Here is a 26,120-nt window from a genome sequence, read left to right on the forward strand (position 1 = left end):
GATTAATAGGTAGGAGTTTCAAACTAAAAAATATCTGTCTTTTCCGTTTAAAATATAGGTAAAACTATAATTAACTGGGTAGAAAGTAAAAGGTAAAATCAACAGACTTTGGTTTGAATGTACGACCACCTGGACTAGTCATTCTCTTTCTCAAATAGAAATTGCGAAAATTCAGAGGCACTGCATGTACTCTAGACAGATAGTTTTAAGTGTGTGTTGTCATTAAGAAATTACAGCGTAAGCAGATTTTCTAAAAGAAAAACGTGAATTGATTTAAGCTAATCTTAGAAGTAAAAATCTAGTTTTAATTTGTGGAGTGTTAAATTGTGAATGTGTCCTTTATAACCATTTTTTTCTGTAATTTTACACGTGTATTTCCTTAGAGTCTTAGTGAAACATACTTCTTTCGGCATGTCTCAAAAAAAATGTTTAAAAGTGTGATTTTTATTTCCTTTTATAGATACAAAATCTTACTCTAATCAGTGTGGAATTACATGCTCGAACTAGACGAGACTTAGAACCAGATCCTGAATTTGACCCAATCTGTGCTCTGTTCTACTGCATCTCATCTGACACTCCACTGCTGGATACAGACAAAACAGAGCTCACAGGTGTAATAGTGATTGATAAAGACAAGACAGTCTCTAGTCAAGGTATTGTTCATTTTTATTAATTTTATACCTACCTACATTAGGATGAACCTTTTAATGGCACAGTTTCTTTGCTCAAGATCTAAACCAAGCAAGCATAAGGAACTCCTCTGTAAAATGTTTGCTGAGGTGGGAGTAGGAAATGTTGTCTATAGCTTTGTCCTAAATTCATTATTCTTGAATTATTGTTAGAAGTCAGAAACAATACAATATAAAGAGCTTAATAAAATTTCCAATTAGCATATCTAATTTGATCTAAATATTATTATATAAAATACTAATTGTTAATACTGAAGTCAAATAATTGTGTACGTTGGGTGGACAGCCTTCCTTATATATGCATGCTGGTATTTTGCTGCTAATACAGAGTTTCTCTTTACTTTAAGGAGTTAAGTTACTACTGTAAGTTAATGGTTTATAAAAGACTTAAGATATATTCTAATTTTGTTGATATCTCTTCCTAAATACATACACTTTTGGTTCAGAGGTACTTCATATAGGATACCATGTAAGGCAGTTTATAAAATACCAGGTGTTCCTCTGCAATTTTAAATAGTAATATGTGAATTCAGTCAATTGAGGAGGAAGTCTTAACATATAACAAAACTGTACAGGAATTTGCAGTTTAATCAGTGATGTGCTTGAGCTGGCTTGTACCAGTTCACAAGCCAATGCTAAATTTTCATGAATTTTTTGAACTAGTTGATGTCACATTGGTAGTTTCAAATTAGCCATGGTGGGAAGTTTTCACATCTTGGATATAGACAAGAAGTACAAATCAGGGCTTTTTTTTTTTCTTTCCTGGAGAGGTGCTTATAAGCATTCTCCAGCATACCACTGAGTAAAATATTCTCCACTAAGCAAGCCTCTTCCTGTAGGAAGAAACAAAGTAATAATATTTCTTTTTGGGTGACACGTTATCTGGGGAATTTTGTGAATGTAGACTTTTCAGGAAAATAATTGAAAATATGAAATTTGAATTTTCAGTTACATGTACTAGAAAACCTTTAAGAAAATTTTCAAGAAACTGAGCTAATTACATATTTACTTTGGGGAATGCTGTCTCATTTTAAAGTATTTTAGGTGCATAGTCTTACTCAAAAGTAAGGGATAATATTACTTAAACAATTATATGTAATAAATATTTTGTTTATTCTTAGATATCAGATATCAGACCCCATTGCTTATTAGATCTGGGATTACAGGACTAGAAGTTACCTATGCTGCTGATGAGAAGGCACTTTTTCAAGAAATTGCACATATAATAAAGAGGTATTGTTTTGTATTTTCTGATTTTTTTTCCAGTTTTTGTTCAGAGTCCTTTTGTGCTACTTTTGATTAATATAGGTGAAAGTTAAAAATAGGAAGTGATGGGCTTCCCTGATGGTGTGGTGGTTAGGAATCCGCCTGCCAGTGCAGGGGACACAGGTTCAAGCCCTGGTCTGGGAAGATCCCACATGATGCCGTGGAGCAACTAAGCCCGTGTGCCACAACTACTGAGCCTGCGCTCTAGAACCTGCGAGCCACAACTACTAAAGCCCATGTGCCACAACTACTGAAGCCCACACACCTAGATCCTGTGCTCCGCAACGAGAAGCCACCGCAAGGAGAAGCCCATGCACTGCGACGAAGAGTAGCCTCCACTCGCCGCAACTAGAGGAAGCCCACATTGCAGCAACAAAGACCCAACTCAGCCACAAATAAATAAATAAAAAAGAAAAAAAATTACTAAAAAATTTTAAAAAATAGGAAGCGAATACCTTCCTATGGCCCTTGAAAGAAAAGTTAGCCCGGAAAGGATTTTGCCCTCATCTCCAACCACCATCACCATTTCCAGCAGATTAGGAATAAGAAAAGGAGTATTCTACTCTCAGGATTTGGGGCCAGTGAAAGAGAAATATTAGCTTAGCCTCTAGCTTTCCCAGTTGGATTTTAGCATTTTTCTATGGTGATGAAATAATGAGTAACTGTACTAAAGTTAAATTGTATTATTCATTAAATAGTCTTCTACCTTGGGAGCCAGCCACCATTTCAGTACCTCTTTTCTTTTTCTTTTTTTTTTTTTTAAAGAAAATTTTTTCTGAGTTTTAAACAAATCAGTATTTCCAAAAAACTTTGGAATGTAATTTGTTCATAAATTTAGGACTATCTGGTACATACTTTTTTGTGCACATAGTTTCTTGAAAATCTCTTTTGACCATTTGATAGTTGGCTTTGATGCTTGATAGTAGAATCTTGTCAAAATTTATGAAAGAGTTTTTAACCAAAAAAATTTTAATTTAAAAATTAAACAATTAAGTGGATCTCTTTTGCATTTTCTCAAGAGTATAACTCTTAGTAGCCATTGCCCATTGCTAGATTTAGGTTTTTAAATGCCTAAAGCAGGCTGGAAAATACTCTGGATCCTGATGTATGGATAAAAGCTGTCCTTGAGCGTGTTGTTACACTCAAGCCTTTCTGTTCTGCTTTTGTAGTCGAACTTTTTCCTATAAAACTGAGACGATATCCTGCATTAAAGATCAAGGTGGGGCTTCTCTGGTGGCGCAGTGGTTGAGAGTCCACCTGCCGATGCAGGGGACACGGGTTCGTGCCCCGGTCCGGGAAGATCCCACATGCCGCGGAGCGGCTGGGCCCGTGAGCCATGGCTGCTGAGCCTGCGCGTCCGGAGCCTGTGCTCCGCAATGGGAGAGGCCACAACAGTGAGAGGCCCGCGTACTGCAAAAAAAAAAAAAAAAAAAAAAAAAAGGTCAAGGTGATGTTTTACTAATTCAACATCTGATTGCATCCCAGATGGGTTAACATAAACCATTTTGAAAATCAGAAAACCAGAAAACGTTTTCAGTGAAACAAAATTAGATTAAATGTCAAAGCATAAAAAAAATGATATGCTGCACCCACCACTCTAGGGAGGAAAAAAGAGGAATGTATTTTTACTATTTATTGCACCAGTGACTGGATGGATTCCCATCCATTTGAGTCTTGCCATTGTCAGTCCTATCTTTTATCTTCTCATAGAGATATCAACATGTCAGGTACTTTTAGTACCCCCACTGCAAGCAGCTTAGCAAAAGGAACATGTAAGAGTTTTAGGCAGATACCATTTTATGGGCCAGCACATATCCAGTAATGTCCCTGGGCTTTGTATGCTTGTCTTCTCCTTGTTAGGTTTATTCCCAGCAATAGGATTACCTGTGAACATTGAGAATCTTATCAATCATTTGCAAGTGTAGTAACTTTCTTAAATGTCCATAACATGAATTATACTGGTTGTTAAGAAAAATGCAGTAAACAAAATAAAACTAACTTCTGGTTCTTATTCAAAAGATGATATGGCTATTAGAAAAAGAGAAAAATGCTTAAATACCAACATTTCAATTCTGTAATGTCCTTTATATATTAGTCCAAACAGCTCCCTAAAAGATTATTTCCTTCTTATACCTCATTTGTTGAGCACCTACTCTACACAGGTTTTGCTAAGAGCGTAGGCTTGGGAGTCAGCCAGCTCTGTCTTTTTGTCTTGAGCAAGTTAATTATCTCTCTAAACTTTGGTTTCCTCATCTGTAAAAGGGGTAATAGATACGAGAATTAAGTGAGATAAAGCACATAAAACTCTTAGCCTGGTCAGTACTTAAATATTAACTCTATGTGTAAGGTACAGTTCTTAAGTGCTGAATATAAGATTGAATAAGATATAGATGCATATTCTCAAAGAGTTTTATTGTCTTTATTTTTCTGTTCTTAATATTTACCTGCTCAGGTGGCAAACACATAAAATAATGCAAAGCGATATTACACAAGTAAAACCAAATTCATTATCTTCTTGTCACAAACATTTTTCTCTTTCTGTATTTCCTTGAACTATTAATTTCACATTTCCCCGGACTCCCTAACTTAAATAATTTAAGTTTTGAGTCCTACCTTTTTTTCTTCTCTAATCCATGCATTACATCCTATCCATTTAACCTCAGAATTATCTTTCAAGATCATTCCTTCTCCCCTCCCCCTCCCCATGCCCATTGCTACTCCCCTAGTTAGAGCCCCCTCACCTCTCATCTGTACAGATGTTATTGGGTTATCTAAAATATTAATTGTAAAGCAGCTTTTTTCTGCCTAAGCAAATAAAATTATTTTCTTATTTGCTGCTTTTTCTGATGCTTCATCAGAAGCACAGTTTTGTTCTTCACTACTAATCCTATCTACCCAACCTTGTTCTTTCTATAACTTTTAGAAACCTGGTAGAGTGAATAAAATTTACAAAAATTGCAGAACAAGTCACCAAGATTTTGTTATTGTCACTGAATGTTTTCACAGAAGAAATATAGAATCCTTGGGACTTTGAACTTGAAAAAGATGTTTTCTGAGCTTTGAGAGTCTTGTAAAACAAAACAGCCTCTAGGTCAAAAAATAAATATAATAGATCTGAAAAATACTGAAATGGCAGTTTTTCTAAAAGAAATAAATCCATTAAGAGAAGCATTAAGGGTAGCTTTCTGTTTTTTCAGTGGTAATCTCTGAGCAGTAGTAGTTTATAAAATAGGTACTTGTTAATTGAGAAAAAAATACTTTCAAAACATTATCAGAAAATAAGTGTACTTAATCACTCTATTAGTCAGTTACCACAACAGAGCAAGTAGCTGATTGGAATAATAATTCTTATAAATAAGTAGATGTTTCATGAATCAAAAAAATTCAGTTGAAGAAGGTGGAAGAACTATTTAAGAGTCAACAGAAGGGCTCTGTAATCATCTGGCATCATCTTCATGTTGTACCCATGTTTAGAAATGTATGTGATAGGTACTCCAGCAATCTTCCAAAGTCTTCTCTTAAGACCAAGGTTAACTGTGACCAAATTGTAATGCCTTTTCTAAATATTCTTAGTATTAATGCAGTCAGCTGCATGGGTTCTTTCATGTGTGTATGGGAATCCTTCAAATCTCCTTTCCCTGACGATCCTTAGAGTCACTTAACACTTCTGCCCCAGTTTCTCAAATTTAGACATTACATAGTTAGCTTTATAGGGAGATGCACTTGTCATTGCAGATCATCTTTGACTGCTCTGAGAAGAGTTTAACTTTAATGGAAGAGTTGATGAAGTTGCTATCAACAAAGATGTGTTGAGATATTGGATGTTATTTTAGAAGACTAATGAGCAGGAAGGGTGTTGGGAGACTTCTCTTTTCTTGAAGCCCTAGGACTTTTCTGGACTTCCTTTTTAAGAATTAATCTACCCTTTTAACCTCTGAGACTGAGCCTTTGCCTCATTGTTGCATATTGTCTTGCTTGCTTTTGCTTCTCCCCACTCTCTCGTGTTATAATCCTGCTCTTTGTTCCAGAATTACCAGCCACGTGGCACTTTCTACCAAGAAAACACTTTTATAGGTCGGTGAAAAGATCCATTTGGCTGTTCTGTTAAATTAATCATTTTTATTAAATTAAGTGGTTTTCTCAGAAATTTCAGTCCTTTTTATATAGAGGAAAGCACATGGATATATGTTATCTTTTTCTCCTGACAAGTTTGAAGGCTACTTTGTAAGTCTGTAGTATAACAATGGATCACAAGCAGATCACTGGATATTGAAATTTACGTTAGGGAATGTATTTTATAGGGCCTTTAAGGAATAGGAAAAATGAAAAGAATATTATTGCAGAAGTTTGAGTCTAGTTCTTTTGACATTAGCCACTTAAGTAAGGAGACATTTTTGTGACATTCTTATTTTTATTATCTAAGTAAAAACTAATGTCATTCAATACCCATTTAAAGAAATTAGCTATGAAAGTATGATAAAATATTAGCAAACCAGTTCTAAAAATAGATCTGGTCTTCCCATGATCCATTGTTACCACAGACTTGCTGAGTAGCCATATATTGCTTACATTAGTAAACTGGGGTAATCTATAACTGTAGACATTGGTGAAACTTAATAGTGTTAAGTGATGTAATATGGACAGGCTGCTCATCCCATAATTCAGAGTGACTTTATAAGCAGTTACGTAAAACCCAGCTTTATAAATTTTTGTGATCTTTCACTCTACTTTTTTGGCTTTTATGAATAATGGTACAATAATCAGAGTAATTTGGAACTTCTAATTTGATAGCATTACAGTAGTTTTCACTCTCAAAAGTTTTTGTTCTCCACCTAAGACTGTAATCAGTTCTTCTCTTGCCCACACCATTTTCCCATTGAAGTAAATCTTCATGCTTATTTTCCTTTGTACTATAATCAGACTTTTTTATGGTGGTCACGGTGGAAGTCCTCAGAAGAAGCACAAAGCAGCTCCTTCTAAGGTGGATGCAGATCGTCAGTTCAGTTCTACCAGTGCAACTGTGTGACCACAGTGAGCGTATTTTTCACCTAGTTTCTGATGTTTAGCTTCCCCACATTAATCTCACCCCTATTAATATTTAATTCTTCCATTAAACTGAGTCACCTTCCTCTTAAGTTTAGAGGACGAACTTATCGTTACAGAGGCCTTACTTTATGTGAGGACCAAGTCTTTACTAAGAGGGAAAAGGAAGAAATTTTCATTTTTTTCCTCAGCATTACAACTGTTTAAGGACAGTAGAGGGAGAGGGGTAGAGAAGTGACAACAAAATGACCTGGGGGATCATTTTCAAAATACAGTATCCACACGTGCCCTCATACTTCACCCTGCCCCTACCCACGTTATATCTCAATTATACCCTCACTCATACACTTTACTGGTAATGCCTGCCTCCCACCCCAATTTTTAGCAGCCTCTTTGCCAAGTCATATCAAGTAAATACATAATCTAAGTAAAAACTACTTTTGCTTTTACAAAAGTAGCTTTGAACTAAGAACTTAACCACCCCACCCCTTCCTCTAAAGAAATTCTATAGGCACCACTATATCACCCTTTTCCACCTGAGAAACATTATAAAATGTAGATTTTTAATTTTGTAATTTATATCATAAAGAAGTAGTTCTTCTGCTTAAAGGTTCAAACGTGTGGTCCTTGTTTAATTTTTTCATTCCTTCTTTAGGTATGATCCTGATATTCTGCTAGGATATGAGATTCAGATGCATTCCTGGGGTTACCTCTTACAGAGGGCTGCTGCACTGAGTGTTGACTTATGCCAGATGATCTCTCGGGTGCCAGGTAGGAAGCACTATGAATGTTTTATTGTTAACTACAGGGCAAATTACAAATAAAGACAAGATTATTGTTTTAGCCTGATTTTTAATACTAAATTGTGTAAGTTCTAGATATACATAACTCCATTATAAACTTTAATCATACATATATCCCATTTTTATCCAGCTTTTTTTTTTTTTTTTTTTTGGCGGTATGCGGGCCTCTCACTGTTGTGGCCTCTTCCGCTGCGGAGCACAGGCTCCAGACGCGCAGGCTCAGCGGCCATGGCTCACGGGCCCAGCCATTCCGCGGCATGTGGGATATTTCCAGACCGGTGCATGAACCCGTGTCCCATGCATCGGCAGGCAGACTTTCAACCACTGCGCCACCAGGGAAGCCCTATCCAGCATTTTAACATAAATATTTTTCTGCATTATGAGAAAGTCTTTATAATCATTATGAAGCACATAACATTTGACTTGATATACCATAATTTTATTTTATTTGTCTGGTTCTATGTTTTATCCATTTGGTGAGGAATGAGGAGATGGTAGAGGAACACTAACTGTTTTTTTTATTTGGGTGTCAGGCTAAAAAATTACATGAATTTTGAAGGCTGTTCCCCAATAGTGTGATTCTAATTGAAGAGAGGGGCAGTAATAATATTCATACCAAAATTACTTTTTTTTTTTTTTTTTTTTGCGGTACGCGGGCCTCTCACTGTTGTGGCCTCTCCCGTTGCGGAGCACAGGCTCCGGACATGCAGGCTCAGTGGCCATGGCTCACGGGTCCAGCCGCTCCGCGGCATGTGGGATCCTCCCGGACCGGGGCACGAACCCATGTCCCCTGCATCGGCAGGCGGACTCTTAACCACTGTGCCACCAGGGAAGCCCCAAAATTACTTTTTAAAGCATTTTTTAAATTATGTTTTGTTTATAGTTACTGTATTTTTAATAACTTTGTTTTAAAGGCCCCCCCCCCAAGTTGGACTAGGACAAAGTAGCATATACTTTGGGAGGCGTAAAGATCACATACAAAATTAGTAAAACCAATCAAGATACCTCCTGAAAGGGGTTATGAAGTCAATAAAATATCTAAAGTGTTGGTAAATGGAAAGGGAAAAGTTGAAGTTGAAGAAGATTCAAGGACAGTAAATATTTTGAGCTTTGCAAAAGTTTAGAAAAAAAGGCAGAGCTGCTTTTAGTTTTTCATTGCATTAATTGTTTGTAGCTTCTCTGTCCCTTGAGTGATAGGAATAGTGATATATCTCAATTTTTTCAACATTTCTTTGGGCATAGGTTTCTGAACATTCAGGATAGGTAGCATGGGTGTTCAGTGCACTTTAATTAATTAATTGTAATGACTAAGGTATATGACTTCAGAATAATGAATGAAAGCTCCTGTCCTTTTAGAACACTGCTGAAACCTTTTTTATGAGGCAACATGGTGCAGTAGAAAGGGCATGCAGTAGAAAGGGTATGCAGTAGAAAGGCATAGTAAAGAGCACCAATGGTAAAAAGCACACATTCTGGAGAAAGACCACCTGGGTTCAAATCCTGGCCAGCAGGATTCAGACATCCAACAGGATAGGTTTCTTAACTTATCGATACCTCAATTTGTTCATCTGTAGAATAGGGACGTAACAGAACTTATCTCATACTGCTATAATAAAATACTTAGAACAGTGCCTGAGAACATAGTAAACATTATGTGTTTGTTAAATGAAAAAATGAAAGGAAAAACACAACACTTTTTTAAACTTTTTTTAAATTGATTTACAATATTGTGTTAGTTTCATACAGAATAGCACAAGGAATTATATCCATTATCTTGTAATAACCTATAATGGAATATAATCTGCAAAAATACTGAATCACTATGGTGTACACTTGAAAAAAATCTCTTAAACATTATGTTTTTAAAATAAAGACGAGCAGTAGGTTTGTGTACATGGTCTTTGGAGTCAGGTAACCCAGGTTTAGAATACTGGTTTTGTTACTATTTGGCCTGGGACAAGATAAAACATTTCTGAGTAGAATGTACTATAGTGCAAAATAAAAATGATACTAACATAATAAAGTGGCTGTATTAAAATAAAATAAATAATGTTAGTAAAGTTCTTAGAACATAACAGACATTCAAATATGGTAAATATATTTATTATTCTAGAGCCTCTATCAACAACATTCATGTGTACCCAGTGTTATATAGGAGAAACAAATTTTAATTTCTAATTCTAGATAAAATCATCACTTAGAAACTAGACTCAGAACTCTGTTCACTGTAAGAGGAACTCTTCATCTAGTTCTCCATATGTAGTTAATAGAATTTCACCCTGAATATGAAAATCATTAATTAATGTCAACAAATTTTCAGAGATTTTTTTTAAGGACATATTTTATTTATATTTTTATTTATATTTTATATATATTTATATATATATATTTATATATTTTATTTATATTTTATATTTAACTGAATATATTCAGATATTATCATTTCAACATGTGACACAAGCCTCATTTCTTGGTACACGGGCCTCTCACTGTTGTGGCCTCCCCCGTTGCGGAGCACAGGCTCCGGACGCGCAGGCCCAGCGGCCATGGCTCACGGCCCCAGCCGCTCTGCGGCATGTGGGATCTTCCCGGACCGGGGCACGAACCCGTGTCCCCTGCATCAGCAGGCGGACTCTCAACCACTGTGCCACCAGGGAAGCCCCAGAGAATTGTTTAGGTTAAAAATTCTACCATTTTTTTCCCCAAGAAATGACCAGTTTAATAATAAATATTTTTCATCCAAACACCAAAGAAATGATGTGGTGTTAGGTATTCATAAAAATAGCACCAGGGCTTCGCTGGTGGCGCAGTGGTTAAGAATCCTCCTGCCAATGCAGGGGACACGGGTTTGAGCCCTGGTCCGGGAAGATCCCACATGCCGTGGAGCAACTAAACCTGTGCGCTACAACTACTGAGCCTGTGCTCTAAAGCCCGCGAGCCACAACTACTGAGCCCATGTGCCTAGAGCCCATGCTCTGCAGCAAGAGAAGCCACCACAATGAGAAGCCCACGTACCACAACAAAGAGTAGCCCCCACTCACCACAGCTAGAGAAAGACCGTGTGCAGCAGTGAAGACCCAATGCAGCCAAAAATAAATAAATTTATTTAAAAAACAAATAGCATCAGTAATTATCATATTTAAAGAGAAAAGCATTTAATTTTTTAAAAAGTGTATATATGTGTTTTTATTGTTGAAAAATATATACAGTTTTCAGATACATTTATTTCACAAAATTATAACTTAAAGAGGAAAGAAAAATTGTTTTATTAGTCAAAATAATGATTTTTCTCTTAAACCTAATACAAAATAAACTATGAATTACATTTAATCTTTAACCTTCATCTTGAATTTTTATTCTCATTTTCTTTTGCATGGTTTGCTTGGAAATTTGGTTTCTGTGAGTCCTGATGCAACCTATATTCATTTCTATAGATGACAAAGTTGAGAATAGATTTGCAGCCGAAAGAGATGACTATGGGTCGGATACAATGAGTGAGATAAATATTGTTGGCCGAATTACATTAAATCTTTGGAGAATCATGAGAAATGAGGTAAGGTACTTTATCTGAAATTTGGTTTGGAAATAAGAGATTAGATCAATATATAGTGATTTTAATCATTATAGAATATTAGTATAGCTTCCTATATAGCTTATGCTTATTTGTGAATTATTTTTATTATACTTAAGTAGAGTTTCAAAAATAAATACTACTTTCTAAAATGCAAAGCTATAGAAGTATTTAGCTTTGTTATTGATGATTTTTTTTCCCCTGTTTGTGTCTAAGCACAAATAGCAGTGGCTATAAAAGTCTACAGCTATCATAAAATGTTATCTTGTATGTATGGAATGTTGTGTAATTTCATCATTTTTTGCTCTTAAATCATTTTTACACTCAAGGCCAGATAAACTCAGCTTGACCTTTTTGATTTATTACAGTAAGAAAAATTTAGTCTAGATATAGGAAAGAACTTTTTGAACTAGGGATATTTAAAACCTGGGTCAATTGGAAACACATTACTTGGCAATAGTTAATAGCAGCATCCAGTTGAGTCTTTGGGGGCCCAGGTAAGGATTTTTGGTAGTATGAAACTATGTTATTAATATGCAATCACTCAGAGAAATAATTCTGTCACCAAAAATGTAAGAAAAAAGATACCTACAATAAATTGCTCTATTCTCAGATTTTGGACTTGTAATATCAGATAAAATGTTTAACTTTAAGAGAGAACTCTATTCTTCAACTACTTCCCTTTGAAAATACTTTCTCTTTCTATTATACTCATTATCCGCTGTGATCTTTTCTGGCTCTTCTAGATTTATATAAAAATTTGAGTTTCCAAGCATGCCCTCTGCAATTCTTTTGGGACCAATCATGGAGTAATTCTTCCAGATAAGAAAATATGCTCTTTATATAAAATTTAGGTATTCCCATTTTTATTTTCTCTCTGCACCATGAGCTTCAAGTTATGCTCACATTTTATCTAATTTGAAAATGTACCATACATGTATCTGCTTGAGGATAATTTTTATCCTATTGTTCTTAAAATATTGTCAGCACAAGAATCTTCCAACATGGGTTTGAACTACACAGATCCACTTATTGGTGGATTTTTTTTTTCTCTGATAAACACATACTACAGTACTACATGATCCACGGGTTGGTTGAATCTGCAATGCAGATTTGCATCTACAAAGAGCTAACTGTAAAGTTATACACAGATTTTCAACTGCATGGGGGTTGGTGCCCTAACCCCTGTGTTGTTCAAGGGTCCACTGTAATTCCTAGTGACACGGCATAGGATATGGAAGGTACAGAGATTGTGTGATGTATTTGGTTTGTATATTCCATTATGTATTTCAAACTTCAGTCTCCGATACTGCCTGAATGAACACATAAATTAAGTATATAAACACAAAATTAAATTATTGAGTCTTACTTAGTTTTAGGGATCTTTTCATTCCTGAAGATCCAAAGGGCAACTATAGCAATTATCAACTGTTAGCTTAAAAAATCACAAATTAGAGAGTAAATATTTTTTCAGAGTTTAGGGCTTTCTTTAGTCCTTACTGGAAATTCTCTCTAATTCTAGACTACATATATACCATCTCTGATCTTTATTTGTATCTGTGCAGAACAACTGTGAAAAAGTTACGAGTCAGGTAATTTATACCACCACCACCCCCACTTCCTAGATGTGCCATATTAGATTATCACTTTTTTCCTAACCCTAAGTACTCCTGGCAATTTGGAAATTTCCGTGAAATCCTGAATGAACTTGTGGGAAGTACTGTCTTGTATCTCTAGGTGGTATAGGATTTTAAGGGTTATGACTTTGGCCCTAAGAGTTTCTTCATATTAGAGGCCCTCAAACTATTTTTTCTGGATTTAAACAGTTCCAGAAACTCCTTTTTTATCTTTATTTCTTTTATCTGTATCTCCCTCATGACACTTAGCTGTTTCTAGCTCTTTGTTTTCTTAAATATTTATAGTTTGTTTTTAATGTTCCTTATTAAAAATAATTTATATTCACTCTAAAAATTGCAGAAGAGTATGTAAAATGAAAGTGAAATCCAACATCTCCACAACAGTTGCACCCCCCAGATACAATTTACAGTTGAATGGATACCTTTTTTTTAATGCTACTTTGGATTTTTAAATTTTTTAAATTTGTTTTTTAATATACTAGTTTTCACTCTCCTGCTTAACATAGAATTTCTGCTGTTCCCTCCAGACTTTGAATCCTCGGTAACAAAGTGCCTCTGAAATAGTGCTCATGATATACTCGACTGCTTGAATGAAAGAATAAATGACTCTTCCCCAGAGGATTACATTTAGAGGCCTTCTGGATATCAACTTAATCCAGGCCTTACAAGAATTTGCAAACTAGGTTGGAAATATATCTGATTCAATTCAACAAATATTACGGAATGCCATCTCTAATGTACAGATTTGGGGCTCGGTTTAGATCAAATTAAGATTAAGGGTATAGCTGGTTCCTCCATTTTAGCAGGCAGATTATCTGGGTGCAGATGTTGTTAGGTGGGTAGCCGTGAGGATGAGAAGTTCTCTTCTGGTTGCTTCAGTTTCAAGAGCTTCAGGCTCTTTGGGTTTGAGGAGAGAAGAGTTATTTAGGAGAATTTGAGAGTGATTAAGAAAATATAGAAGCTAGGCATTGACAGCCCATTTGAGCTTTGTATGAGCAAATTAAAGAGATACCTGCCAGCTGTGTTCAAATTCACAGATATAAGTGCAGAGTAACAGAGGGTTAGATTTGAGCACAGCTCAGAAGCAAAGGGTTGTGGCTTTACTAAAATTTAATTAATTAAAAGGAAGCAAGAGGGGGCAGGGAACTGAATGTTAGTGCAAGGTTGGGATTATAATGACTGACTGTGGAATTTGAGCTAGGTTAGGAGCAAAGAGGTCAGGGCACCAGGGGGAGTAACCCGGAAGGAGACGGTGGTTGGAGGATGGGTTACATGAGATTATGGAGAGGGTACAATTACTGGTAATCACAGGTCTTGGAGTATGATCGTCAGAGTGGCTAAGGTGATATGGAGGCACTGATGTGAATTACCTCTGAGACTTATTTTCTGGTAGCAGTGTGGAAGGGGGCAAGACCAGAGGTAGGAAACCAGTGAGAACATTATTGAAGTAGCTCAAATGAAAACTGACAGTGATATAGCAATTCACAAAACAATTTAGAGAGTAAATCCACAAGAATTGGATGTACAAAAAGATGAAGGGGAGGAGGTGTCAAGAATGATTGTCAGGGTTCTGGCATAGATGATTTAAGATCATGTTTAGGTGGGAAAATGAAGATTAAGGATATAGAGCATGAGGTATCAGTCATCCAGGTGAAAGATACTCAACAGACATTTCAATAGGGAAGTCTCAAATGTGGGGTAGAGTCTGGATTAGAGGTACAGTCTTGGAAGTCACATGAGAGTGTGGTTGAGCTCACCAAGAAGTGAATGGAGAGAGCGATCAGGATTGAGCCAAGCACAATTTTGTGAATGAAAATATTTTGAGGATCAGACAGAGGAATCAGATGCTACGAAGGAGTTGTCAGATAAGATAGTGAAGAACACTCCCAACAGAGTCACTAGGAAGGTCAGATGCTTCCACACAAGCATGTAGGCCTGCATCTCAGTTTGGAACACTGGAATCTGGTTCTAATATTCCCTATTACAGCATCAGTCTGTCAATAAGCATCTGTTAGGTAAAATAATACGCTCCCTTGTATTCATATTTTGTCTTATTTATAAGGCACTTTTATAGACTTGTCATTTTTGACTTCTGATACTCACAAACTTGCAGGATAAGTAAGACAAGAAAGTAGTGAGGTATTATTCAAGATGAGAAAACTGACATTCACAGAAGTGACTTGCCTAAAAGCCTCATAGCTAGTATGGGGTTAAGAATCAGGATTGTGGGCATGCTCTCTGTCTTATTTTGTATATTTTATTTTAAGCATATATAAGGTAAAACATGTGTAAAATAAAATATATAAAATAAGCTCTCTGAGAACAGAGAGCATGTTTAAAATGAGTATATGTCTGTGTATGTATGTATATACACACATATCCCATATATATTATATGGCTTTGATAGGGCATCTATCACTGACCCCATACGCATATAAGAGCCAGATGAGACATAAATGATATATACATTTAGAGGAAACACTGTTGAGTCTTGGTGCAGAGTGAGGAGGGAGTGGGAAGGAAGTACAGAGATGTTCTTGCTGTCGAACACTCTAGAAAAGGAGATAGACTTGTCACCAATAATTGGTGTGTATTAGGGTGCAGAGTAAGCAGCTGAAACAAAAAATACCACATGGCAATGAAAAAGAATGAAATATTGCCACGTTGAACAATAGATGAATCTCAAACATAATGTTGACCAAAAGAAACCAGATAAATAATAGTACATATTAAATGTTTCCATTTATATGAAGTTTAAAAATAGGCAAGACTAATCTGTAACTTTGGTGAGTATTGAGTGGGAAAGGGCACAAGGGAGCCTTCCAGTGTCCTAAAAATTTCTTCATATGCATGGTGGTTACATGGATGTATACATAAAAATTCATGAGTTGTTCACTTTAAATTTGTGTATTTTTCTATAGAAAGTTTATGTCAACCAAAATTTTTAATTGAAGACAGGGGAAATGATGAACAACTGCAGGAATAAGGTGATAGAGGGTAATAGGGCACAGGTGCTTCCTTATGGTCTCCTTCCACTTTTCTCAGTTCCCTTGCACTAATTCTCTGATTGCCTCTCCCCATTCTGAATAATTTGTTTCTGAAGTGACTAACCATTGGGTACTGCACATTGACTCTGTGAATGGAAAAGTGTAACCATACCTCTATCCGCTGATTCCTTTATCAGTAAAATAAACGGCCAAGGACTATAACACTTTCTTCCTCTATCAATTCTGACTTTGATCTACATAGTACATTTTTCCAATGTTTAACTTACTCAGATTGCCTTCTAAAACAAGTAACAAACTCCTAATTCATAGTTTTAGATTCACTGTCAACTTATGGAGTAAATCACTCTAAAGATTGGAACATTCTAAAGGTGGATCATCTTAATTTTAGAGTTCATGTTTCCTTCCTTTAATTTTACTCACAGCTGGGATTATAGGTGACCATTTTCATGCTTCTGTGACACTAAGAAGATCCAAAGTAGAGTGGGTGCTATAAGGTCATAATATTTTAGTCTTAATCCAATTTATGACATAGTTCTATTTGAAATAAAATCAACTCAGAACATAGGTCTGCCATCTGCCTCAGATATTGGGGACCAATTTCTAAAATTTAAGTTTAGTTTGAGATCACAGAATCCCCTAGTTAATCCTTATAGGTCAACTTACATGGCAAACTTCAAGTTTTCCCATAATGAGAGAGCTGCAGGACAACATGGTGATCTTTTCTGTAGAGATTTTTTTGATTGTTTTTAATGACGATATATACTCTAGCAGAAGTTTAGGTTTGGTCTGAAGTGCTATTCTCTTTATTAGGTAATCATGTAACTACCTGAGATCAGATATTTGGTTCAATTTTCTATGAAACTAAATAGAAAAAAACTTTAAACTAAATTAAAATATTCACTAGCATGTAGAAGAGTCATTCAAATATGGGAATTTTATAATAAAATGAGTTATTTATTTTTGAGAGAAGTACTCCAGGGCAATACTGATTTTTGTAAAAGAAATGGTAATTTACTTCCATTTACCCCCATAATGGGTTAGTACCTGTTTTATACTGGTGACTTTAGAATAGATAGCTTCATTCCAAAGTTTAAAAGTCCGTGTGTGTGTGTGTGTGTGTGTGTGTGTGTGTGTGTGTGTGTGTGTGTGTGTGTGTGTGTGTGTGTGTGTCTCTCTCTCTCTCTCTCTCTCTAAGTGTAAGTACATACACATACTCCGAAGTATGCCACATTCTGATGCTGTTGTTCTGGAGATTGATAGAAATTGTAGATAAAGAAGACCAGTTTTTTGGGGGTCACTGCACTGAGATGAGCTTAACATTCAATCCCTCTTTTGTACTTGCTGGATTGTAGAAGTGGAAAAGAATATATTTTAAAATTGTAATATACAAATGTGAAGTGCTGTTTGAACTATTCCTCAGAACCTCGAGCTGACCTAAGAATGGTGACTGCTGGTTCCTTAATTTCCATTTTACACTGTAATACCTGCCATTGTTTAGACTGCTTGTGTCTTGTAGGTATTTCTGAGAGATCATCTAGCTAGAGGTATGTTTTATGAATTTGGACACTTTTTCAGTATTCTTCTCCCAGTAACACAGCTTTCACCTACATATTTTGAAGATGGGAAACATGCTGTCATTTCTTTTTAATCTTTTGCTTTCGGAATGAAATTGACTCTATAATGTCCATATATCGGGTCTTAGTACTGATGTAATTTTTGGGAGCAGGATGAATGCCTGCCTTTAACTAGATAACTCATCCTCGAATCTGTGGGAGCCTGTTAATCAGCATGTCATCCAGGATCAAAAAGTAAGTACGGAAAGAACAAAAAATTAACTTGCTTGACAGTGCTTGTTTGTCAGTATTTGTATTGGCATAGAGTATAAACAGAAGTGATAAGAACTGGGATCTATAAAGTAAGTATTATATGAACAAGTTGAACCTCTTCAGGTCTGATTATTTTTCTAATTAAATATTAATTTATTACAAACATTTCTGTCCAGTAGGCTATATATACATAGTTTTAAATTAATTATGATTCAGTTGTAACACGAATCATTTTTACAAGTAGCTTTCATATCTACTATGAAAAGTTAGAAATAATATTTAGGATTTTTTAGAACCCATTTGCATGTAAGTATGAGCATTATTATAATGGAGTTTTCCTTTTCTTTCCTTAGGTGGCTCTAACTAACTACACCTTTGAAAATGTGAGCTTTCATGTTCTTCATCAGCGTTTTCCCCTCTTTACTTTTCGAGTCTTATCAGATTGGTTTGATAACAAGACAGATCTATACAGGTAATGTTTTATAACTCTGAAGAGGATAATATCTCTTTTTAAAAATCAGTATTGTTGGAGTATAATTTATATATAATAAAATGCACACGTTTAAAGTATATTGTGCAGTGACTTTGAAAAATGTATACACCCTGTAATCACTACCCCAATCAAGATAAAGAACATTTCTAACACCCAGAAAATTCCCTTATATAGCTTTGTAGTTAATCTACCTATTCCTTAACCACCCAGGTAAGTATGAATTGAATTTCTATTACTATGGATTAGTTTTGTCAGTTTTAGAACTTTGTATTATTAGAATTATTTACAGTCTACCGCTTTGTGTCTGTCTTCTTTCAAGAAACTCAGCATGTTTTTGAGATGCAACCACGTTGTTGCATGAACCAGAGTTTGTTCCTATTTTTATTACTAAATAATATTCAATTGTATGAGTATACTACAATTTATCCAGTCACCTGTTGATGGACAGTTGAGTTGTTTCTGGTTTGAAGCTATTATGTATTAAGCTGTATGCAGGGCTTTGTGTGAACATACATTTTCATTGAAGAAAGTGCTAAATCGTTTTCTTTGCAGTTCTTCTAGGGGAAGACTCCTGGCAAGAAATTCTCTCAGCCCTTATTTATCTGAAAATGTCTTTCTTTATCTCACCCTTATTTTTGAATATTTTCACTAATCCTGGGGTTGAGAATTATTTTTCTTTCACTGCTTTAAATTCCCTTTTCTCCTGGCCTTCATTATTTCTGATGAGAAATCAACATTTGTTCTCCTTTTTCCAGTGTATGAAATATATATATATATATATATATATATATTTTTTTTTTTTTGGCAAAGTCAGGCTTAATGAGTGGATGGCTGCTGCTGCTGTTTTTCTGTGTAAGACTTATAGTGGAGGCAGGGGAATTAACTCACTTTTCCTGGTCCAGAGTTAGTCTTTGAGAGTTCCTGCTCTCCCAGGCCTCGAAGATGAGGCTTTCTCAGCATTCCTGCTCTTCCCACAGTGGTGATAGACTTCTGCTTTGTATCACTGCCAGGTCCTGGCCCAAGCAGGTTTCCTGACTCTTCCACAGAGGAACATGGCTTATGCTTCTACTCCTTCCCCAGGAGTGGTGTTTCTTTACCTGGAATCTATGATGGGAAAGTTTCCTGCCCCTTTCCCAGTGATAGACAGCTACTGTTTGTTACTTGGTACAAGGCCCGTGGTTGGAACAGGGGAGGTTTCCTGCCTTCCCTCGGGTGCAGCTTTTACTACTACCCCCTCCCAGCTGTAAACATCTTTTGCATCTCTTCTTTTCCCAGAGATAATGGATCTTTGCATAAACCCTAAGGATTGGAGAATTTCTTGCTGGTCCCACAGTAGCTCAAGGCTTTGCTTCATATAAGAGAAGGGTTGGAAGAAGTTGCAGGGTTTTACTCCTGTGTGCACTGTCCTGCCCCCAGTCTTTCTTGTGAGCACTTGGTGGAGGCTCGTGGAAAAAGATTTCCCTGGTGTCTAGGGCTTCCAGTGATTCTAAATTGTCATGCTAGCCCATACATGACCTTTAAGAATTTATTAACACATTAACAATTTCATTCTTACCTGCTTTTATGGCCGTTGCATCTCCCTCCTGTTCTCTGCCAAAGATGAAATAGGTTATATGTCCTATCTGTTCTTCTAAGGGTTTGTTACCTATGAAATTTATTTCACCTGATTTTTTTATAACCTCAACTTACTGATGATCTCAATAATCTCTATGTATATTATTCTATTTGACAGTGTCCCATAGACCCTTGAGGCTCTGTACATTTTTCTTCAGTCTTTTTTCTAACGACCTATCTTTAAGTTTACTAACTTTCTTCTGTCATCACCAACCTGCTGTTAAGAACAATCAATAGCGACTTCCCTGGCTGTCCATTGGTTAGGACTCTGCACTTCCTCTGCAGGGGGCACAGGTCTGATCCCTGGTCAGGGAACTAAGATCCCGCATGCCCCACAGTGCGGCCAAAAAAAAAAAAAAAAAAAAAAAAGAATAACCAATAAATTTTGTATTTCAGTTATTTTTAGTCCCAGAATTCTCATTTGGTTCTTTCTTTTGATAGTTTCCATATTTGGTGGATTTCTCCATTGGTTAACTCACTAAGATTACATTTTTCTTTTAACTTCTTGAATATCTTTTCTTTAGATTTTTGAACATACCTATATGTTATCTGTTACTATATCCAACACCTGGCCATCTCTGTATTAGTTTCTGTTGACTGCTATTTTTCTTAACTGTGGGTCATATTTTTTTGTTTCTTTGCATGATTATGTAATGGATATTGCTCATGTTCTGTTGTACAGATTCTGGATTTTATCTTCCTCTGAAGCATGTTTATTTTTGCCTAGTAGGCAATTCAGTGATTGGCTGATCACCTTGAACTTGTGCAAACCTGGTTTTTGTGCTTTGTCAAGGTGGATTTCTGAAAAGCCCAAAGTGTTTCCTAAGCCCCTCCAACTTGACAAGACTCAGTCTCCAGATTCTATGTGCATATTGTTAGTGCTTGGTTTTAGGTTGGTCTACAGTTGGCTTTACTCTGCCTTACTCCTAAGGCGTGGTTTTTCTGAGCTCTCAGCTGGATGCCCAGGTTGTTAATAAGGGGGTAATGAAGTCTCTCCACTCTGGCATGGCTAGACCTCCAACTGCAACACTATCTAACAAGTTCTGTTCCAAACTGAAGCCCAGAGCAGCTACTCTCTAGTAAGCCTCATGTGGTTTCCTCCTGCTCATTTTCAGCATAGCCCTGGGCCAGTTACTCACAGGGAGGCCCCACCTTACTTCTAAATGCTAAGCCTGCCCCTTGCACAGGTGCCCTGTCCCACAGACCCCAGCGGCAGCTGCCTGAACTCTGATCCTTGCCTCCTCAGCTTAGCAGTATAGCCAGCTCTGCTCAGATTTAGCGCATTGCACCGTGTTTAGAAAATTAGCTCCATGCAGGCTGGGGCTCACCTCATGAGTTTCCCTTCTCTCAAGGAGCATGGCCCTACATTACCTATTGTTCATTGCCCAAAAACGATTCCCTTGACTCTTTTATCCAGGAGGGCTAGTCTAGTACCAGTTACTCTACTGTAATCAGAACTGAAAGTTCCCACCTCTACTGTTCCTTAGGTTAAAGGTAAAATGGATAGTAATAAGCTTAGAAAATAGCTGTATAAAGAACATAGTCCTAAAATTAATGTATCTGATGTTTGAAATGAATGAAGCTCTGCTTATTGAATTGTAAGGCCATATGATGGTGAGGATAGGAAAGTCTAGCCTTAAAAACAATTTGATATATTTGGGGAAACTGCTTTCTGAGCATGTCAACTTATTCTCCAGTCTCTTTTAAGGAATCTCAAGGAAGTGAAGTTAAATCACAGAAAGCACTGAGCTTATGATCAAAGCCTTATAGAAACAGAAGCTTAGGAGAAGTTATATACCAATAAATAAAATGAAACTTGATATCAAAGTTAACGTTGAAAACTACATTTGGTGGTTTGTTTATATACCCTAGAATGCTCTAAATGTATATTTTGCTGCCTCTAACTAGGTATTATCTAGGATATGTATGTTTTTGCCAAGTGAAATCGAGAATTGGACTTAACATATTTAAAGGAACTGAATCCACACATAATGCATTATCTTAAGCTTTACATTTGGCTATATGTATTATTGAAGGATCACATGAATGATCTTAAAAAAATACATATTAAAATGTGATATGGGGGCTTCCCTGGTGGCGCAGTGGTTGAGAGTCCGCCTGCCGATGCAGGGGACACGGGTTCGTGCCCCAGTCCGGGAGGATCCCACATGCCGCGGAGCAGCTGGGCCCGTGAGTCATGGCCGCTGAGCCTGCGCGTCCGGAGCCTGTGCTCCGCAACTGGAGAGGCCACAACAGTGAGAGGCCCGCGTACCGCAAAAAATAATAATAATAATAAAAAATAAAATTATTTTCCTGATTTTTCTAAATCTTCACCAAATTACTCTGTTTCTTTCCATAAGACACCAGTGCATACTTTTTTTAAGACTGGTATTAACAGTGATAACCCAAAGCCTACATGTTTTTTAAAAGCCTTTAAATAGCATAATTATAATTGTATAATTATTGCATCATTAGCAGTGGCATCTAAGAGACAGTGTTAATTTTTTATAATAAAAATAGAGTAAAATCAAGCAAAATGTTGAAAATAATTATCCTTAGTCTTACCACCTTATCACAAGCATTATTTTAAACTTTACATGTTTTCACTAGGTTTTATGCCCTTGAAATATCTGAAATTTTCTAATGTTTAACTCCTTAATGTACTTTGCTAAAGGCTCGATCATGACTCCCTCCGTAAATAACCTCACTTTTAATAGGTAGTTTTTGACATAATGAAAACAGTACTAGTTTCAAGTATACAAATTTTTCTCAAACATTCATAGCATGGATTCTCTTTTAACAGATGGAAAATGGTTGATCATTACATTAGCCGTGTCCGTGGAAATCTCCAAATGTTAGAACAGCTGGACCTGATTGGGAAAACCAGTGAAATGGCTAGACTTTTTGGCATTCAGTTTTTACATGTACTGACAAGGGGTTCACAGGTAGGAAGTCAATTTTCTTGCACACCTGAAAGTTCTATGTGAATGATATATGTACTTTTGAGATGTCTGAAGTGATTTGTTGTTTTTTTTTTTTAACTTTCTTTCTGGTACCAACTAATATATACATGTAGCTAGTTAATCAAATCTTATAATTTCATTTTCTGGAAAAGCTTTAATCCACTTAATAGCTCTGCTTTTTTTTTTTTTAACTTTGTTACAGCTCTGCTTTTTATTTTTTCTCCACACCAACTTTTTGGCCACTGCTGAGTTTTGCATGATAATAAGAAAATAAATGGCTATGCCCTTGAGGATGGTATTATGTTCCTGAATACTGTCAGTGTGATTAGGGATGACTTGAAAGGCCGCTCAGAACTGGGGATGCGGCAAAGAAAGCCTACCTCTCTTTTGTTTTACATTCCTACTTTTGGCTGTTCCAACTCCCAGCAGATAACTTTAATATAAAAAAAAGGAGGAGGATTTGGGAATCAACATAAGTGGGCTGTATCACTTTTTTTTAATATTAAAGAAAAATGGGAGCTTGGAAGCCATTTAACTCATCTCTTTCTAACTAGTTTCCCAAGGATATAATGAAAGATTTTTGTTTAAATGCCTTGCTGAAAATGGTTTCATGCTTTTATTCCACAAATGTTTATTTGAATACTTCTAGTGTGTTAAATAAACACTGTGCTAGCCATCCAGGATACTACATTAAATCGCTTAGTTTCCTTAACCTCATAAAATCTTTTATTTTAATTATTTTAATTATTTTATATCTATAACATTCCCCCAATCTACCAATTCAGTATATATAGCAAAACTAGAGCGCTAACTACTTTGGCATTACCTGTTGCTGTATTTAATTTTATTGCTATTATTAAATAGCTTATAAAGCTATTTATTTTACTTATTTATACTCCCACAAGTTTTAAAAACTATTTGATCTGGCTCATAATAAAAGGCAAAGATACTTTAAAACTACATGAGAATACTTCAGTGAACCCATGCTGGTTCTTGTGAGTGCTTTCTTTTTCTAAACTATAAACCGTCTGCTTTATAGCAGTTATTATAAACAATCAGTAATTGCTTGATTAATTTTTGTGAGGGACCAGTATTAACCTGACTACCTTTCAGTTTTGGAATCTTGTGTTCCTTCTTGGGAAATTGAGATAACATTTACCCATCTCAAGTGTCCTGACCCCCATTCTCTAATTTTCCCAAATTTGTCAAAGATTATTGGCCAACTTTTTAAATGAAATTGTCAAATTGTACAACTGTCTCTTCTACATCTGTTTATTATGATATTGCTATCTTTAAATATTAAAAGAAATCTAATTGTGTCTGTCTTTTCAAAAATAATTTATTGTGTAAGTTATCTGACGTATTTTGCAGTTTTTATAAAAGTTATGGGAATAGGAAAAGGACTTATGAAGGGTTCCCTTCTGATACCTGAAAGCCGATTAAATAACCAACATTATGTAACTGTGTTGTAAGAAAAGTCTTACAGCCGTATTTTGAAGAGTAAAACATCCCCCAAATGATTTTCACATATTCAGAAGACCAGTATATTTGTATTTAAGTTTCTTCTTCTCTCCCTACTTCTACCTCTCTGCCTGCAGTACCGTGTGGAATCAATGATGTTGCGTATTGCTAAACCAATGAACTATATTCCTGTGACACCTAGTGTACAGCAAAGATCCCAGATGAGAGCTCCACAGTGTGTTCCTCTAATTATGGAGCCTGAATCTCGTTTCTATAGCAACTCTGTTCTCGTTTTGGATTTCCAGTCACTGTATCCTTCTATTGTGATTGCATACAACTACTGTTTCTCCACCTGCCTTGGCCATGTGGAAAACTTGGGGAAGTAAGTTTTTTTTCATATTTACAATTACTTTGTTGTACTTTGTATTTCTTACTAAAATTAGACTTTCTTTGAGTGCCTCTTTGCACATGAGACTGCCCTTACGAGCAAGATGAATGGGCTGTAGCACATCTAGTCCGCTCTTTGTAGTTACCTTACTAATTAATTAACATGGATCACCATATGACTGATTGAGCATCATGGATGAATAACTCATATGAAGAAGACTGTGAATACGATCAGCCAATTTATCTGTTCCATCTTTGTGTATATCTATGGTCTCTTTTTAAATAAGAGTTATATTTAATTTGTTGGTATAAATCACTTTTCAGTGGAACAGTTTGAGGATTATGGTCTTATAACTTCGGCTATGACCTCCTCTTGACTTTCCTTAGAAATAGTTCGTTTTCTAAAAAAAAGTTAAATTGCCAAATGTTACATTTTATTTTTTCATGTCAACCAAATTTTTTCTCATAAGAAATATACAGTCTTCCTTTATAATGATTTCTGTGTATTTAAAACCAAGTGTTATAGTTTTAGTCTGAAGTATATTCACTCCTTATAGAAAGCTTTTATGGAAATTGTATTGGTAATTCTGTCTTTTTAGTAAGAACAGGAATTTGGAAAAGTTAGTTGCAGTCTTTTTACTTAAGGCTTAAATTTTTCTTCAGGGAACTTAGTGTAAGGTAGTCATATGTTGAGCTGAAATTTGGTATTTTAGTATAGATTTTTCCCATGTACTTTAGGATAGTGCTATTTAAGAAATGTTTCTAATATTTGAAAAACTGCTTTTTGGTAACTAAACATATTACTAAGTATATTAATTCATGTTTAGATGTTTAAAAATGAGTTTCCAATAGAATTAGAAAGATTCCTAAAATTGCCTAGAATCTCTGTTCTATGATTTGAGAAAGTATTTGCTTAATTTTTTTTTTTTTCTTAACAGGTATGATGAGTTCAAATTTGGCTGTACCTCTCTAAGAGTACCTCCAGATTTACTTTACCAAATTAGGCATGATATCACAGTGTCCCCCAATGGAATAGCTTTTGTCAAGGTAATACTCTTTTAGAAATGAAAGGTATCAACTGTGGCTTAACCTTTGGAGAGCTGATCGTTTAGATGTTGTTGGCATATAATACCAAAAAAAAAAAAAGTTTGCTTCAATATCTTATCTCAGAAAGTCAAAGATATAGGGAATCTTCCAAGAAATTTTTTAAATCATTTTAAAAAAAATAGTAATCTTGTTCTGCATGAATTTAGGTTTAAAATCTTTTAATTATAAGATTTTAGCTTTTAATGAACTATTGCAAGAAATAAATGTGCCTATATACCTTCTGCCCTTTATTAGAATCTGGCAGGCTTAAGT

At 35.8% G+C, this 26,120-nt stretch overlaps 1 protein-coding gene across 4 annotated transcripts in view; it reads left to right on the top strand.

The window, feature by feature from the left end:
* Positions 1-26,120, top strand: part of REV3L (REV3 like, DNA directed polymerase zeta catalytic subunit) — a 187,375-nt gene that overhangs the window by 127,664 nt on the left and 33,591 nt on the right. For all 4 annotated transcript variants that reach the window (XR_009521942.2, XM_060030078.2, XM_060030079.2 and 1 more), the window contains 8 exons: positions 461-653; positions 1,811-1,922; positions 7,654-7,769; positions 11,236-11,354; positions 18,197-18,315; positions 22,754-22,895; positions 24,512-24,756; positions 25,700-25,808. Coding sequence is in view for 3 of the 4 variants with exons in the window: in XM_060030078.2 (XP_059886061.1) it covers positions 461-653; positions 1,811-1,922; positions 7,654-7,769; positions 11,236-11,354; positions 18,197-18,315; positions 22,754-22,895; positions 24,512-24,756; positions 25,700-25,808 (1,155 nt within the window). In the remaining variant the exon portion in view is untranslated. The remainder of the gene's footprint in view (positions 1-460; positions 654-1,810; positions 1,923-7,653; positions 7,770-11,235; positions 11,355-18,196; positions 18,316-22,753; positions 22,896-24,511; positions 24,757-25,699; positions 25,809-26,120) is intronic.

The sequence above is a fragment of the Delphinus delphis genome, chromosome 14, assembly GCF_949987515.2.
Source record: "Delphinus delphis chromosome 14, mDelDel1.2, whole genome shotgun sequence".
In the NCBI taxonomy this organism is placed as follows: Eukaryota; Metazoa; Chordata; class Mammalia; order Artiodactyla; family Delphinidae; genus Delphinus; species Delphinus delphis.